The following is a 16,184-nucleotide window of genomic DNA, read 5'->3' on the forward strand; positions in this document are numbered from 1 at the left end:
GACCTATAAAGTATGCTAATTTACACTCCAGTATTCTCAGATGACTAGCGGGTATTTTATGTACGTGGGCCGTGATCCAAGGTCCTTCTGAGCATGTGCTGACGCACCCAGCACAAACATCCTTTGAATAGTTTCACCGTGTTAGTCCACAGTGGAACAGTTAGATTCGAGTCCGTTATCACCTCTAAAGACCAATAAGATTTTCAGAGTATAAGCCAGGGGTAGTCAAACTGCGGCCCTCCAGATGTCCATGGACTACAATTCCCAGAAGCCCCTGCCAGCGAATGCTGGCAGGGGCTTCTGGGAATTGTAGTCCATGGACATCTGGAGGGCCGCAGTTTGACTACCCCTGGTATAAGCATTCAGGAGTCAAAGCTGACTTTGCCAAATACCAAGGTCCAGTTGCACCTTACAGACCAACAGGTTTTGGGGGTGGGTATAAGGCTTTGGAGAGCTATAACTCTCTTCATCCAGTACCACTGAAATTCAAATCTACCTTCTCCCTTGAATAGGTTGTTTGTGTGAATGAATTTGACAGGGCCTTCCTGTTGTTCGCCACATCAAAATGGGGCAAAATGTGTGGGGCTTAAAACATCTGCATATGCTATCTTGATAAGCCTTCCGCTGTGTAATTGAAAGTGGGCTGCGATGAGAGAGCTTCCCTGAAGAAGGACAGCTCATCTTTTTAGTATTCTCGTTACTGAGTAATGATGTGTTTCTCTTCTGCCCAGACTATCAGTTTTACTCTGTTTTCAGTTTGCTTTCTCATACCGCCCTTGTGTGCTGGGAACAGAAAAGCATTTCATGGATGCATTTTAATGACACGGACAACACAACGGTTGAGGTCACGCAATAACCACAGAGATCAACTCACATTATTTTAATATTTCACCTCTATGCACTGCTGTCCGAAGCAGAATTGCACCCTTCTAAGTTCACTGACTGAAACGGACTAGAAGGGTGTAACTTTAAAAATTGTTGCTTAAAGTATATTTGCTTTTTTCCTTTGATGTTTCCAGAAGGCTGACCTCCCCCACCCCCAGCTTCAACTCCATAAAGGTAAAGGTATCCCCTGTGCAAGCACCGGGACATGTCTGACCCTTGAGGTGACGCCCTCTAGCGTTTTCATGGCAGACTCAATACGGGGTGGTTTGCCAGTGCCTTCCCCAGTCATTACCGTTTACCCCCCAGCAAGCTGGGTACTCATTTTACCGACCTCGGAAGGATGGAAGGCTGAGTCAACCTTGAGCTGGCTGCTGGGATTGAACTCCCAGCCTCATGGGCAGAGCTTTCAGACTGCATGTCTGCTGCCTTATCACTCTGCACCACTTCAACTCCATACCTGTTTTTAAAAGTGAAGGTAGGACTGATTCAGGTTAGTTTTGGGGTCAAACCATTTTGCAGAGAACTTTAGTAAACTCCCTCCATAATAAATCTTCTACTTAATATGGACAAAGCCTCCCAGATATGAACAGTCCATGAAGACTATGAATGAATATCAGTCTTAGGTTTGGAAGGCCTGGATTCATATACCCTCCATCCAAACACTTATGGAAATATTAACATAAATGTAATATTAATACAATTCATTTCATGTGGCCAAAGGCTACTGCAATCCTAACTTAATTCAAAGTACATTAAATGCAAGGGTTAATGACAGAACAACATTAAAAACAGATTAATTTTAAAGTTGTAGCAAATTCTAAACCATAAAAGCCACAAGAGGTGGTAGTATGTAAATACTTCCTCTTCTCCTTTATTTGAAGGTATGATTCTTCTAATATAATTTGGCAGTATCGATATATCTTGTCATGCTGACAAAGTAACTTTCATGCTGCGGGGGTCCAGGAAAAATACTAAGAGAAAAATACTGGAAATGTTGATGAAGCAAGAGAAAACATTTCTCAATGCTTTTAATGTAAGAAGTAAGTGCTGCCAGGGGACAAAATTCTCTGTACAGTAATTTCCTAAGCACATCTCTTAAAATGTTGGTTAGTTTTTTTTTTTAATCTTGTGCCTGAAACATTTATGTCAGGCCGATTTCCTGTAGTATTTCTGAGCTAGAATCTATTCCAGCCTTTCCTAACTTTTTTACCATTGAGAAATCCCTGAAACATTCTTCAGGCTTTGAGAACCCCCAAAAGTGGTACGACCGTGCAGAATATGGTTGGGAAGCATACGTGTAGACACACCCAGCTAAGGTCCCTCCCCTTCCCAGCCCTTCCAAGCCCATTTTTGGCCATTGTGGGAAGGAGTGGGCAGGTGGACATAATCATATATGGTTATATTATCTATTAAATGTTTAGCATATTTAAACAATATATTAAAATTAATTAACTCCCACCCATTCAGGAAATCCTTCCAGGGCTGTCAAGAACCCCAGGGCTGTCAAGAAGCCTCAGAGTTTCACGAAATTCTGTTTGAGAAAGCCTGATTGACTGTGAATTATTGTCTCACTGTGAATTATTGTCTCACTAATTTGAGTAGAGTCTGAACTGAAAATAATTTTTAAAAACCTTTTATACAGATGTATAGCTATAGAGCTATAGTTATGTATCCAACTCAGAGCTATAGTAACTCAGAGCTGTAGTTATGTATCCAAGCACCATCACCTGGAATCAGATCTTGTGAAAATGCAAGTCTGTGTTTTGAGAGAAGAGAACCCTTCAGAAGATATAGTCCAAAGGTACAGAGTCATTATTGAGCCTCTGGATAACCATACCATTATCTGCTCAGTTTTCAAGGACCTTCTGCCTGGGTTCCAACCAGCCAAAAATTTCATATCTTCTCTTGAAAACTGAGGAATTTTGCACATGTATGTACTGACTTGGAGCATCTTCTAACAAAGAGGAGACACTGGATCATTCTGGGGAAGTTGCAGCTAGATCTTTTTGCGCGGGGTACCTACAGCTCTCCAGTCTTTTAAAAACTACTAAGCATATATCCACAGTAAATGCCTGATCATGGTCAACCCTTTGCCCAGGGAGAAAAAGATTCTTCTGCAGAAATAAAACATGGTCAGTAAGTTCAGGATCACCAAATGCTGACAGGGGCTCATGGGAATTGTAGTCCATGAACATCTGGAGGACTACAGGTTGACTACCCATGCTCTAGAGAAAGATCAGATGGATACACTGTGATGGATCTGTTGATCTTATAAAATGTGTATTCATCCAGCAGTTTTTTGCTTGCTTACAAGGGTGTGGATACCAAATCTCAAATAGTTAAATTAAATGTAAATAAAAACTCTGCTGATTAATTACCAGGAAGGGATGCCAAAACCAAGAGCTAACATTAAGTTAACTTCCAGTGTTGCAAATAAGGTCTCCTATGCCTTGCCTTGGTGTCTTCCCTTGGTGCTAAGATGAGCAGGTACTCTGCATTTAAGACCAGAAAGACAAGAAGCTAGGCAGATATCACAAATCAGGACCTCCCCCCCCCTCCCCGCAGCCAGGTTTTAGCATCTTCAAAACATGAAACAAGTACCTTCCTGAGCTCCCTGATCACAAAGGGCCCCGCTGCTTAATCAATAAAATGCATCAATTATTTGACTGAGTTGGCAGTGCAGCCCTCCCAGAACTGCACTGTTCTAAGTACACTGAATTAAGTGAAGGGTGTAACTAGACTTAAGATGGCCATGAAAATCACTTAAATCCTGCAGCCTGAATGGTAATATGCAGACAGGCAGAGTTCAAAGCATTTTGAATGTTAGCTCAGTAATCCTTATGACCCTATAATCTATGTTAATGTTATCATTTTAAACAGCTATTTTGGGGACCTAAAGTGGCTTGCATTGTTCTCCCCACCTCCATATTATCCTCACAGCAACCCAGTGACATAAGTTAGGCCAAGAGGATGCAACTGGCCCACAGCCACCCAGAGAGCTTGCATAGCAGGGTGGGGGTTCAAACCTGGGTCCCCCAGAGCCTAGTTCAACCATGCTGGCCTGTCTATCAGCAGCCTTCACCTTTTCTATGAACTTCTGGGAAACCGGGAGCAGAGCCTTCAGGGTGGGCTGGGGGCCCCAGCTGAGCTTGCCTTCTGAGGTAATGATTCTTGACAAACACTACAAGTTGAGGTGATCGCTTCTGTTATTAAAAGGGATGAGACACATTCACGGTCTATCAATGATATGATACAGGGAAGCCAAACAGAACCTCCATATACAGGGGCAGTAGACCACAGAATACCAGATGATAACAAACATGAAGGGATGGCCATTAACCATTTCAGGATATATAAAAATCCAGTTGACATCAGGTCTGTGCAACACAGCTTCCTTCTGTGGAGCTGTCCCTGGTGCTGCAGATCTTGCAGCTGTTTGTGGAATTTGCCACAAACTGATATCTGCTACCTGCAGCTGCTAACTATTATTTGCTGCCTCAATTGACCTGGCCAGCCTAAAATTTGACAAAGGGATTCCAAGACAAGTGCCCTATAGCAGCAGAGGCCCTAATTTCCTTGAGTCCCCTGGCTGGGTGGCGTAGAAATATCCCAAATAAATAAAGCTCATTTAGTAATGCAGAATGCAACCTTTACATAAGTTATGAGTCCAGTAATGTTACTAGCCTACCAAAATTCTTCTATACTTTTCTGTTATACTTTGTGTTGAATATTTGCTATGACAACTTCTATAGATGTCCAATTGGAAATAGTGGAACATATCCCAGAGAAGCAACTAAGAACCTAACTAAGAAAGAAGATACAGGAGTTGAGACTCCAAAATTAGGGAACAAGTGTGAGTCATGAACAATTATGTGCAAGGGAGAACAACCAGAATACCTTGGGGGCAGGGGGCATAGCTCAGAGGTAGATCATCTCAGTAGCACACAGAAGGTCCCAGGCAAAATACCCAGCATCTCCAGTTGAAATGATCAGGAAGTAGGTGACATGAAAAACCTGTATTTGAGACCCTGGGGAGCTCCAACCAGTCTGACCATAATAGACCACCAGTAGTCTGATTTTTGATATAAAGCAATTTCATGGGTTGATGTATGTTACCCTCTACTCTGACAGGAAGTATCATTCAATTGGGTTGCAGACCACCCTGGACCCATGCATAGACCACTGGACTCCATTATCCTGTGAAAGCTTTCAAGTCATGCTGCTTTAGGTGGCTTGCCTTAGAAGGATAAGGTGAATGAGATAAGAAAATAAGAGGATAGTCCACGGTCTATGATGGAACAAACCTGAGAGCTTTCCAAAGATCTCTAGGACCAATGAAGGACACACTCAGAATTGTTCTTCTGCAGTCATTATTTGTATCCACGGAGGGGAATCTACCTTGACTCAAGGTCCTAAGGAAAGACTTTTGTGGATGATTAAGCCTTTCTTACCCATTACTTCTGCTACGTCTGCAAGATCAACCCAGCCGTGAGAGAGCGAGCAAGGGCCTCCTAATGCATCTCATGCACTGTGAACAAAATTGCTTACTGAAGTTCTAACTTTTATTACCACTGACGGTGCCAGAGAAAGAGTGACAACCTTGACTTTACAGCAGAAGGGGGAAAGCTCCGGCTCCTGACTTTCCCAGATGCTTAACAAAACTGGGGTCTCGTTCACTTGGAGGCCAGGGCCAAAACACCAGGTTTTAGTCCCCACTTCCCAGCCATAAAATGGGAGTAAATGGTCTAACAAAGAAGATTATATTGTTGAAACTGGTGTAGGTCTAGTAGCTAAGAGACTGTCAGTACAATCCTAAGAGAAAACAATGGGTTTAGGAAGGTGTAACATTGCTTAGGAGTTGCTGTTGGTTTGAACCTGTCTCAGCAGACTAGATGGTGAAAGACAAATTGACAATAAGACCAACCTGTGAGGAATCATCTGCGATCTGCTGCCTTCCAGAACCTCTGGACATGCAGTTCTTTTTGAGGAGGAGGAGGAGGCCACAATATTTTTTACTTAGTTGATCATTAAATACTATTTGTCCCATCTTACAGTGCAGAAGGGCCCTCAAAGTGCTTAAAGACAATATACCCTGCACAGTAAAAGATCAATAAGCACAATATAACAATCAGCAGCCATCCAAAAACTCAATTAAGTCAAACCGATCCATCAACAGCTCTTTTTCAGCATCTACATCTGTTTAAATGGCTCAGAGAGCACAAGTCCTGCTGGCTTCTTGGAAGAACAGATTCCACACACACACACACACAGGCTCTTGAGAAGACCATGTTCCTTGCAGCCAGCAGCCTAGTGCAGAACACGGGAGACCTGAAAGCACATGGCAGTAGACTGAGGTCACAGGCTCCTGATAGATGGCCCCAACCAGCGTTTTTCACTAGCTGCAGCTTTCAAACATTCTTCAAGGTGAGCCCCAGGTAGAATGTGAGGACACGAGAAGCCATACTGGATCAGGCCAACAGCCCATCTAGTCCAACACTCTGTGTCACACAGTAACAAAAACCCAGGTTTGATTCTCCACTCCTCCACATGCAGCCTGCTGGGTGTCCTTGGGCCAGTCACAGTCCTCTTAGAGCTCTCTCGGCCTCACCTATCTCACAGGGAGTCTGTTCTGGGGAGAGGAAGGGACTCCCTTGGGTACTAAAAAACAGGGTACCAAAAAACCCAGTTCTTTTTCTTCCTTCAAATGCAAGTCCCTGCCTTTTCCATCTTCTGCTGGACCATATGGGGGCGGGGATAGAGGAAGGGCTCCAGCCTTCACATGAGCCATTTGCCTGATGCAAAGGTGCCTGTGGGGAGGGGTATTAGTCCCATTGTGGGACTGCACGTGCACTGATGGTAGAAGCACCCCCAGACTGTTTCAGCTCCAGAAAACAGAATCAGGGAGAAAACTCAAAATGTTCCCCCAGGTACCATGGTTCTGATCTGAATCAGGGCCCACACACTTTGAGAAGTCCCCCCCCCCCCGCTCTTGACAAATGTCAAAATCAGGTAGCATGTCACAGATCAGCCAGGGATCAGCAACTGTGAGGACTCCTCCTCCTCCTCTGAGGGACCCCATACAGCCAGCCCAGAAATAGCAGAAGATGACCAGCAGGGAAAGGAGATGCAGGCATGCATCTGGACTTGCAGCCAAGAATCAAAATCACCTCCAGCCTCCAGCTCCAATGCAGCAGGCAAAAGTCAATTGACTGCCCCCAGCCCTCCAGGATCATCTGCACCAGGGGTAGTCAAACTGTGGCCCTCCAGATGTCCATGGACTACAATTCCCATGAGGCCCTGCCAGTGAATGCTGGCAGGGGCTCATGGGAATTGTAGTCCATGGACATCTGGAGGGCCACAGTTTGACTACCCCTGATCTGCACCTTGGGAAGGTTGAGGACAGATGTACAAGCTAAGCAGTAAAGTGTATGTCTCCTGGCTTGATGCCAGCTGCCTGTTGATAGTGAAGATGAGTCTCTGCAGGACTGTTCCTGAGAAGCTGGGTGTGCGGCTATAAAGTCTCCCAAGGGACACTTATGGGTATGGCTGCAGCCTGTACCTCTGATGCTGAACTGCCAACACTGCTTTGATTGATTTTTGGGAAGCTGACTTCAAACTGAACAACCCTGGAATTCTGAAACCTCTTCTCTCCTTGTTAACTTTGGAAAGCAGAGAGAAACTCTGTAACCTGACATGAGAAGCCGACAAGCCAGTACATGGCAGGAACCCAGGACTTACACATGACAAATTGCAATGTATAGCTTGGCCCCCAGGCTCGGAGAGGATTCTCAGCCTTGCTCATCTTCTTCCTCCACCCATAATTCCACTTTTAAAATTCGACACTCTGTACCAAGAAATGCCAAACTGAGTTATGCAAGTTATTTTATCTATTTGTGCATTTAAGCACCTCATCTCCTTAGACTCAAGGCTGATCACAAAACAACAGCCAGGGCCAAAAACATCTGAATCACTGTTAACACTCCAGTGACAAGGCCAAAAGAATACGCCACTGAAAGGCACAGCCGGATCTGTTGGAATGTCCGCCTTTCAGCAAATACTCTCTGAGATGAAACTTTATTCCGGGCCTTCCTGAATGCAGAAAGTGAAGGTACCCTCCACACCAACCCTGGTAAACCAGTTCAAGGAACTGGCCCACCCATGGAAAAAGCCCACAACCTGTCTGCTACCAGGTGACTAGTCCCAAGGCAGGGCACCGCAAGGATAAGGCTGCCTGAAGAACAAAGAGATGAAGAAAAAACAATGGAAGAGAGTTTTATTCCAGGATGTAAATACCCCTACACATTTCGCACTGAGCTTTCTCAGGGGGATCTATGCATATTTCAAAAAGAAAAAGGACAGAAAAAGGGTAACAAATTTCTTTTCACTATTTCTTGTAACTATTTGTTAAGAGTATTATTCACTCAATCATTTTTGAAATAAATAGCTTTGGAGCTCTCCTGTTTTTACATGCCTGCAATAATTGTTATAACATCATTCTAAGTTCCTAGCACTATTTTTTGGAGGTTCTTGGTAATTAAGTGTCCTTTGTACATGCTCAGATGTTTTTGCTTGTCAAACAGGGTTTGATTGTTGTTTTGATACATTTCTTTAAAAAATAATCACAAGAAACAGTTAAAAGACATTTGCTAACCTTTCTTCTTTTGTTTTTTGACAGATGTAAAGCTCCCCCTGAGGAAGCTCAGGATGAAATATGTAGGGGTTATTAGCATATTGAAGTTTTTAACAATTCCCACTGTACCACTGTTGAAGGAAAAACTTTGGTCCAGTTTGTGGCACAGGGAAGATACTGGGAGATGGGGTTCAATAAAGCCTAGGACCTTAAATCAGCCATTGTCAACCCTTTTTTTTGGGGGGGGCACAATCCTTTTAGGACCTCTTCTTAGGTTCCAGGGACCCTTTGCAGTAGGCTGAACACTTGTACAATGAGCTAGGCTAAAAAAGGCCTAAGCTAAGAGTGAACTAACTATACTCAGTGTACCTTGTCTTATATATATGCAAGACAGATTGCTAGGACACAGTTGACCAAGAGAAGCATGTGGGTTCATTTAAAATAATGCATTAATTCAAGCACACTCAAAGGAACTGATTCATAGAATCATAGAATTGGAAAGGACTTACAAGGTCACCTAGTCCAACTCCCTACAGAATGCAGGAAATTTACAACTACCTGCACACCCACAGTGACACCAATTCCATGCCCAGATGATCCCCCCCCCCCGCCAAAAAAAAACCCAGAATCCCTGGCCAGTCAGGCCTGGAGGAAATTCACCTCCTGACCCCAAAGTGGTGATTGGCATTTCCTTGGGCATGCAAGAAAGGACCACAAGAGCCAATCATAGGAGATGAACAATAGCTTCCTGGAGGACATCAAGCCAACCACTGTTAGTGTTCTGAGCTAGTTAGATAGATCATTGGCAATCCTTTTTTCTTTTTTTCCTCGCAGGTCAAATTTCTGCCTCTTGTCCTGTCACCTGAAAGGGATCCAAGTCTTGGCTGTTGCACCTCACCTCAATGGTAGGGTCATCTCCGTCCAGTAGTTTGTTTTTTTTTTACTAGAAGCTGAGATGCAGCCTGATCTTGTCCCCTTCAACAAGGTCATAGCAAGGCTGGGACATGATGCAGCAAACGTGAGCGTATTTTAAAAATAGGACTAACAGCAGCAGGCACAGCACTAAACCCAGACTGATCTGTCACCCAAACCTCTGGCTCAGCAGGAGGGTGCTCCATCAGGGAGCCTCAGACTCTGACGCTGGCCCCCCCTCCCTGCTGCCATTCAGAGCAGCCTGGGGATGGGAGAATTGGGGGGTGAGGCTCTGCTCTCTGGGCTTTCTCCCACTACCCCTCTTTCTCCTCCTTTTAAGTCTTGCTGGGCTTTTGCCATGGTGCAGCAAGACAAAAAGACATAGAAGTTTAACAGAGGCAGGGGAGATACTGGCCATCACACAATGTCCTTGAAGGGTTTTGGGAAGGGATCCAATTTCTTGAGGTAAGACTCCAACAAGCAGGTTCAGCTCCTTGGTTAATATTTTATTATCAGCCGCAAAAATGACTTTGAGACCTCTGCCTCCACATTGTTACCGAGGTGAGGAAAGGCTGGATGGCTATACCTGCAGAGATTTCCAGGGAGATATGGGGACTCTACCGAAAGGCACCCTTGGCTTGCTCCTGGCACGGGGTGAGTTCAAATCTTGGTGGGCGACAATCTCACTAGATGGGCTTAGGGAAAACACTGTCCTCTCAGCAGGTTTATTCTCTGGTTTGAACAGGATGATTGAACTGCCGTACTTTACAGGGTTGCTGTGAGGATTTCTGACCTCATGTATATGTAGCCCAATGTCAATAATAATTTCTAGAGGGCCTACAAAATTCAGGCACTATTCATGAGTAACATGAAAGACGCAAGTTCTGCTCTCAGGTTTACAGCCTAAGAGACTACCCCCCACAAAGGAAAAGATGTGGAAAGAAAACTCTTTGGAAATAAGGACGGGGTATGTGTGTGTGTGTGTTTTTACCATGCATTTTAAAGCTGATCTGCCATTTGCTGGCTCTGCATGCGCTGGGAGATAGCAGTCCACTAACTAGAGATAGAATCCTCACTTCATGGGGATACTATTCTAGTAAAGCAATATTTTTATCAGGGCCAGCCAAAAATCAAAGCACAGTGTACAAGCTTCCAAGTCTACTATAACTCTTATTTTGTGTGGATGCTAAGCAAAATACTAAAGTCTGAGAGAGAAATGGTCATTGTTTAGAGATAACATTCAACATTTCCATCAGCCTCAGAAACACTCCTATTTCCTGTCCCTCCCCCCTTTATTTTTGCTTAAAAGCCTGAAAAAGAGTTCTGGTGGTCATAGAATCATAGAGTTGGAAGGGGCCACACAGGCCAACTAGTCCAACCCCCTGCTCAACACAGGATCAGCCCAAAGCATCCTAAAGCATCCAAGAAAAGTGTGTATCCAACCTTTGCTTGAAGACTGCCAGTGAGGGGGAGCTCACCACCTCCTTAGGCAGCCTATTCCATGGTCCCCATACTCTGTGTAACTACTTCCTAATTCTTTTTCTACCTCATCAAAGTATTCCTTTACTTTTTCAAGCATGGAATTTTTCTAAGAGATCACCATTATTATTTTTACAGTTATACTGCCAAAGCATATGCATACTTACCTTTGCGGGAAAAAGGCTGCTCGCCTACCAATGTAATGTAATGCAGTGGACAATGTAATGTAATGGGATAATGCAATATAATGCAATACAGTCCACCTTCCATAGCAACCATATTCTCCAGTCGAACTGTTCTCTGTCAACCGGAAATCAGGGCCCATTCTGCACACGTTGTATAACGCACTTTCAGTGCACTTTAGAAGTAGATTATCCTGTTCTGCATTGGAAAATCCAGCTTCAAAAGCACATTGAAAGTGCATTATCCAATGTGTGCAGAATGGCCCAGATGTAATCTCAGGAGATCTCCAGCCACCACCTGGAGGTTAGCAACTCTACAGAGAGGGAAAATAACAGCCCAAGTATTTCTCAAATTGCATCTTTCCCAGTGTTGCCTATGAAAGGGCAGCCAATAACCTGGAGAGAAAAAGAAATCTTGCCCTGTAATGGAGACTTAATATATGGAAATGGGCAGTTAACTCGGAGCATTTCATGGTACGGAGGTAAATAATACCATGTGGTAAATAACATCACATGAGGCCTTTGTTAAAGGGGCACAGCATTTTTTCTTCCAGGTTGTTGGCAACCTTGGTCTGTAATGAGGTTTTCCTGTACCGCTTGTGGCAAAAGTATGAACAAAGTTCACCTGATTTCAAACAGGTGAGAGAGAAGTGTCCCACTTTCTACCTGAGCTGCATTCCCCTTGCTTGCAGCACATGTGTCCACCTGGGAGTTCAGTTCCTGAAACGCGAAGTGGTAGCCCTGACACCTGCCTGGAGTAGAACTCTCTTGCTTAGAGGTTCTGCATTCTATTGTCAGATCTGCAGGGGAATCAAAGGCTGTGTGGGAAAGTACTCAGGGTTCTTGGGGAACCCAGCTGGGGAGATCCAAGTTCAAATTCCTGTTCAGGCATGATGTTGACTCAGTTTGTCCACACTCGACAGGGCATAGGGGTGCTGTTGTTGTGAGCCCTCCTGATCTGGACTCAGGCTCAGGAACAGAGTCCTCAGAAGATGACCAGGATGAGCCAGAGAGCACCCTAGGAGAAGGTCAACAGGCCCAGGGGACGCCCAACACCACTAGAGCAGTCCCAGAGCCCTGGGATCACTTGAAGGCCCTTCTCTTGATGCTCCCAACAATCCTGACTCCAGAGCAGCCACTCCATGCCTTGTAGGGCCGGACCTGGACTCCCCCAAGTTCTCATTCCATCCATTGGGAGTGACAGAGATGGTGGACCCATAAAGAGGCAACCCTTCAGCAAACAAGTACCAGGATGGCAACTCAGTTTAAGTGACTCAGCCAGATCACTGCCTAAGTGCTTGTAATAGATTCAAATGGGCAGTCGTGTTGGTCTGAAGCATCACAACAAAATGTAAGTGCATGTAATGTTTTGCAGAATAGGGGCTCAATAAACCCCTGTCGAACAGCTGGAAACAGCTCTTGCTCTCCAGGATATTTAAGCCCTGGGCTAAGCACCAAATGCTCCTGGTTCAGCCATCTGTACAGCCAACTTGCTTCTGTGAGTCTGGACCTCACGCCCAGCTCTTGACCTGTCAGCCTAATTTCAGTGCTCTGAAGAAGGCTGGCGGGGGTCTCCAGCTACTGGGTGAACCCTATGCTTCAGAGAGATCCTTTGACTGCTTCAAGCCTTTACCATTGGAGCCAGAACAGTTGTGAGGATAGATGTAGGAGGGGAAGCCAAATATCAGAACCATAACCCCGTTTGCCCACCCCCAAACATTAACTCAAAACACCCTTGTTAAAATCAAGTTAACATCAATAAAAAATTAATTATAAAATAATGCAGCAACACTTGGTATTTTCAACACCAGCAGAAAACAGTCCAAAAGTCTGCAAAACTTGAAACCCAAGCTTACCTGAAAGAAACAAATGAGATGACTCAACTGGCAAAAAGCATGGGCAACCAGAAACATCTTTGCCTGCTGCTAGAAGCTCATGTAAGTTTCTCCTGGGCAAATAGCTAGGAGATAAATGCTAAAGTTGGGGTGCCGCACCTGAAAAGACCTTGCTCAAAGTAACCTGGTCCCGGGCCATTTAAAGCCTTAAAGGCAAAGTCAGCACCTTGAACAGAACCCAGCAGAAAAGATGGAGAGCTCAAACCCAGAAGCTGAAAACAGACAGTAAATTCGAGCCAGAAGTCTAAGAGTAATAAGAGCCGGCAGCTTTCCCACACAGCTGTGGATTTTTGCATTTTCCCCTTCCTGCAAGCAGTCCCCTGATGCCTGGAGAACTGATGTCCAGGGTTACAGGACCTATATGGTCCTCACAAGTCATAGGGCATCAATGTTCCTTCCCCCTCTTCCATCATTTGAGCAATGCTTACAAAAGAGGGGAGAGAGGGTTATGTTGCTCCTCCTCCTCCTCACCTACGGCTCCCTGACCCACATGGCTATTAGTCCACATAAATCCTGCCATCCTGGAAATCAGCTTCCCAGGGGTCAAAAGGGACTGCCAAGCAGAGGAGCCCACATTAAAAAAGAGATAATTGCTAGTAATGTGTTCACTCATTGGCAGGGTTTTCTGTTGCTTGAAAAACCCATGAAACCCGATGGATCAGATGTGATGAGAGACATGCACTCATTCCCCCTGGGGAGCATTTCCAGCTCTCTTAGAAGCAAGTAAAAGTCATGTGGTTCCTTTTGCATGTCATGTTTCAGCCACCCTGACATGCTGAAACCACATGACCTATGCGCTGGTGTAGTAGCAAATCTGAATCTGGTAAAACAATCTCGTCACCACTTGACCACGAGGCCTGGAGTTGCCGGAGGGGGGGGGAGCCATACTGTATTCACCCATGTCTTGCCTCATCCTTTAGAGACAGCCATGCTTATCGGGACTGAGAGATGGCACGGCTCCTGGCCATGTTCTGTGTCATTCCTAAATTCTTGGATTAAGGGGTGCTTTGGGAGTCCTTGGCTCTTAGTTAAAAAGTCAAGCAAAGGAGATGTGAGATCATTGAAGCACCCTACAGTGTCAAGGGAAGCAGTGGGGAATTTCCAAAGGGAACCCCACCATTGTATTAATGCGATTACTGATTACATGAATATCCCACCTTGTCTCCATCAAGCAGCATAGGAAGCATTCCCAGGTAATTAGCCATCCAAGCCATGTGGAAGCATCCTGAAGATAACATGACTTTTCCAACCCAGCGTAGTCTATGGGTCACTGGAGATCTTTCTGCATAAGGCTCAGAATTAGTCTACAGGGGTTTCCTCCACCACCGGCTTTATCTGCAGGCTCAAAATGCACAGCTCAGCACCATTAAAGCATTTCCCTTCTCTTCCTTTCTTGGACTTTATTTAAAATCCCGAGTTCTGTTCACCTCCGATGCTTGAACCATGCATTGTGGCCATCGTTCTATAGTTATGAAGCTAGTTGGGTTTGGATTTGGAGGGCAAAGGGACATTATCCTGAGGTTCAGTTTTTCAACCACCAAAGAGAGCTATTTCTGGCCGTTTGTTCTTTTCTCCTCCTAAGTTGCCCACCTAAAAGTCCCGCTGCAGGTAACAGACTTCCAAATTCCTCCCCTTTCCTTAGAAACCACAGGAGGAAGAGCAGTTAATAACAGGGACCAGGGAAGGGCTTCTACCGGGAAATGCTATCAAGAAATGAAAGGGGAGTTATGAGAATGCCCAGTAATGGTTTTTGGCAAGAAATAGAAGAACGGGATAAAGCAGAGCTAATTGTTCCGGAAAGCCTTGCTTTCAAAAACCAGCATCTATATTCACCCGGGAGAGCTTTGTCCAGGAGTGAAAGAAGGAGGATTGCAGCGGGGGGGAAGGCAAATGGACGCAAGGGGTGGGGGCTTGGGTGGTTGCGAGAGCCAGGCAAAGGTACAGGAACTAGTTACCTTCCATGGACATGGGCTCCAGGATCCCGAACTGTTTGAGGACTGCGATGAACAGGATAATGACCACCGCCATGGCGCAAAGTTCCATCCCCTGGATTGCCATTGCTGGCCAGTGTCCTGCGACGGGCAGTGCAACTCTGGGGTCATGCGACTGGTACCCCCCGGGGCCAGCTCAGCTCCCCTGGGAACCAGAGTGAAAAGGTGCCTGCCAGGGAGCGATCCGTCTGCCGCAGAAAACAACAGCCTCCCCTCCTTCCCCTTGCAGCCTCACATCTTGGAGTCCTCGAGCTACTGCCTCCCGTCAGGTTTGCCCCTTGCAGGGCAGAAGGGGTGGGAAAGAGACAGGCAGAGGGAGAGGAAAGGTGGCTGCACCCAAGAGGGGCTTGTTGCTGCTTTGGATCATGAAGGAAAGAACAACGCCAAAACTTTCACAACTTGGAAGGCAAAACTTCCCCGGCAGCTGCTGTAGCAAGTTCCCGGCACAGCTTGAGGCAGATCATGTCATCGCTAAAAGCCTTTCTGGATCCAGCTAAGTCAAGGAAGTCGGTGCCCCGGTTCTGTGCAGGAGGCAGGGAGACACAGCAGGGTCGGCCCCCGTTCCTAAGGGGCATCCCCCACGCCCTGCAATGCACCGATGACGGAGCGGAGAGCTTTCCCAGGGTGCTGGCATCTCGGCCGTCTGCAATGCCATTGGCTACAAGGGCAGCTATAAAATACCATCGGCTCCCACCCGGAGAAAGCCACAGAAGGGGGGGGGGAGGAGGGAGGAGGAAGCAGAAGTGCTGGGAGTGTCTCCTTCACTCCTCTGGCAGGGCAGTCCAGCAGGATGCCGGAGGAGAGGAGGATCACCATGACAACAACGCTGTGGTCCAGCCTCACTTCAGAGAAGCCAGCCACAAGTGCCCTTCTGGAAAACAGGGTCGGTGCTTTCAGACAAGCGGTCTGCTTCTGCCAGTTCGCCTCTTTTCCCAGGCTCTTAGTTTGTGCATCATAGTACTGCTAGCTGAATTTGCTGTCTTTTAAAACATTTCTGGAACTTACAGCAGTTTGCTTTGGAACAAACACAGTGCCTTTCCTTGAGAAACAGTAGTGTATTTTTTAGAGGTTTATTGTCAACATGCTTCTGAGCATGAACAAAGTGCCTTTCTCTTTTTTTAAAAAAAATTAAGGACACAATTTCTTTGTGCATGTGCAGGCATATTTCTGCTCTGGGTGGGGGAAGGGGGGCAGCTCTTTGAAACCATGG

At 45.7% G+C, this 16,184-nt stretch overlaps 1 protein-coding gene across 5 annotated transcripts in view; it reads right to left on the reverse strand.

Moving 5' to 3' along the window:
* KCNIP3 (potassium voltage-gated channel interacting protein 3) overlaps positions 1–16,184 on the reverse strand; it is a 90,667-nt gene that overhangs the window by 13,747 nt on the left and 60,736 nt on the right. Inside the window, exon 1 of one of the 5 annotated variants that reach the window (XM_077305011.1) lies at positions 14,939–15,056. The exons of the other annotated variants lie outside the window; for them this stretch is intronic. Coding sequence (XP_077161126.1) covers positions 14,939–15,041 — 103 coding nt within the window. The 5' untranslated portion in view covers positions 15,042–15,056. Of the gene's footprint in view, positions 1–14,938; positions 15,057–16,184 lie in introns of those variants that run through there. 5 annotated transcript variants of the gene reach the window in all.

The sequence above is a fragment of the Paroedura picta genome, chromosome 12 (genome assembly GCF_049243985.1).
Source record: "Paroedura picta isolate Pp20150507F chromosome 12, Ppicta_v3.0, whole genome shotgun sequence".
Lineage (NCBI taxonomy): Eukaryota > Metazoa > Chordata > Lepidosauria > Squamata > Gekkonidae > Paroedura > Paroedura picta.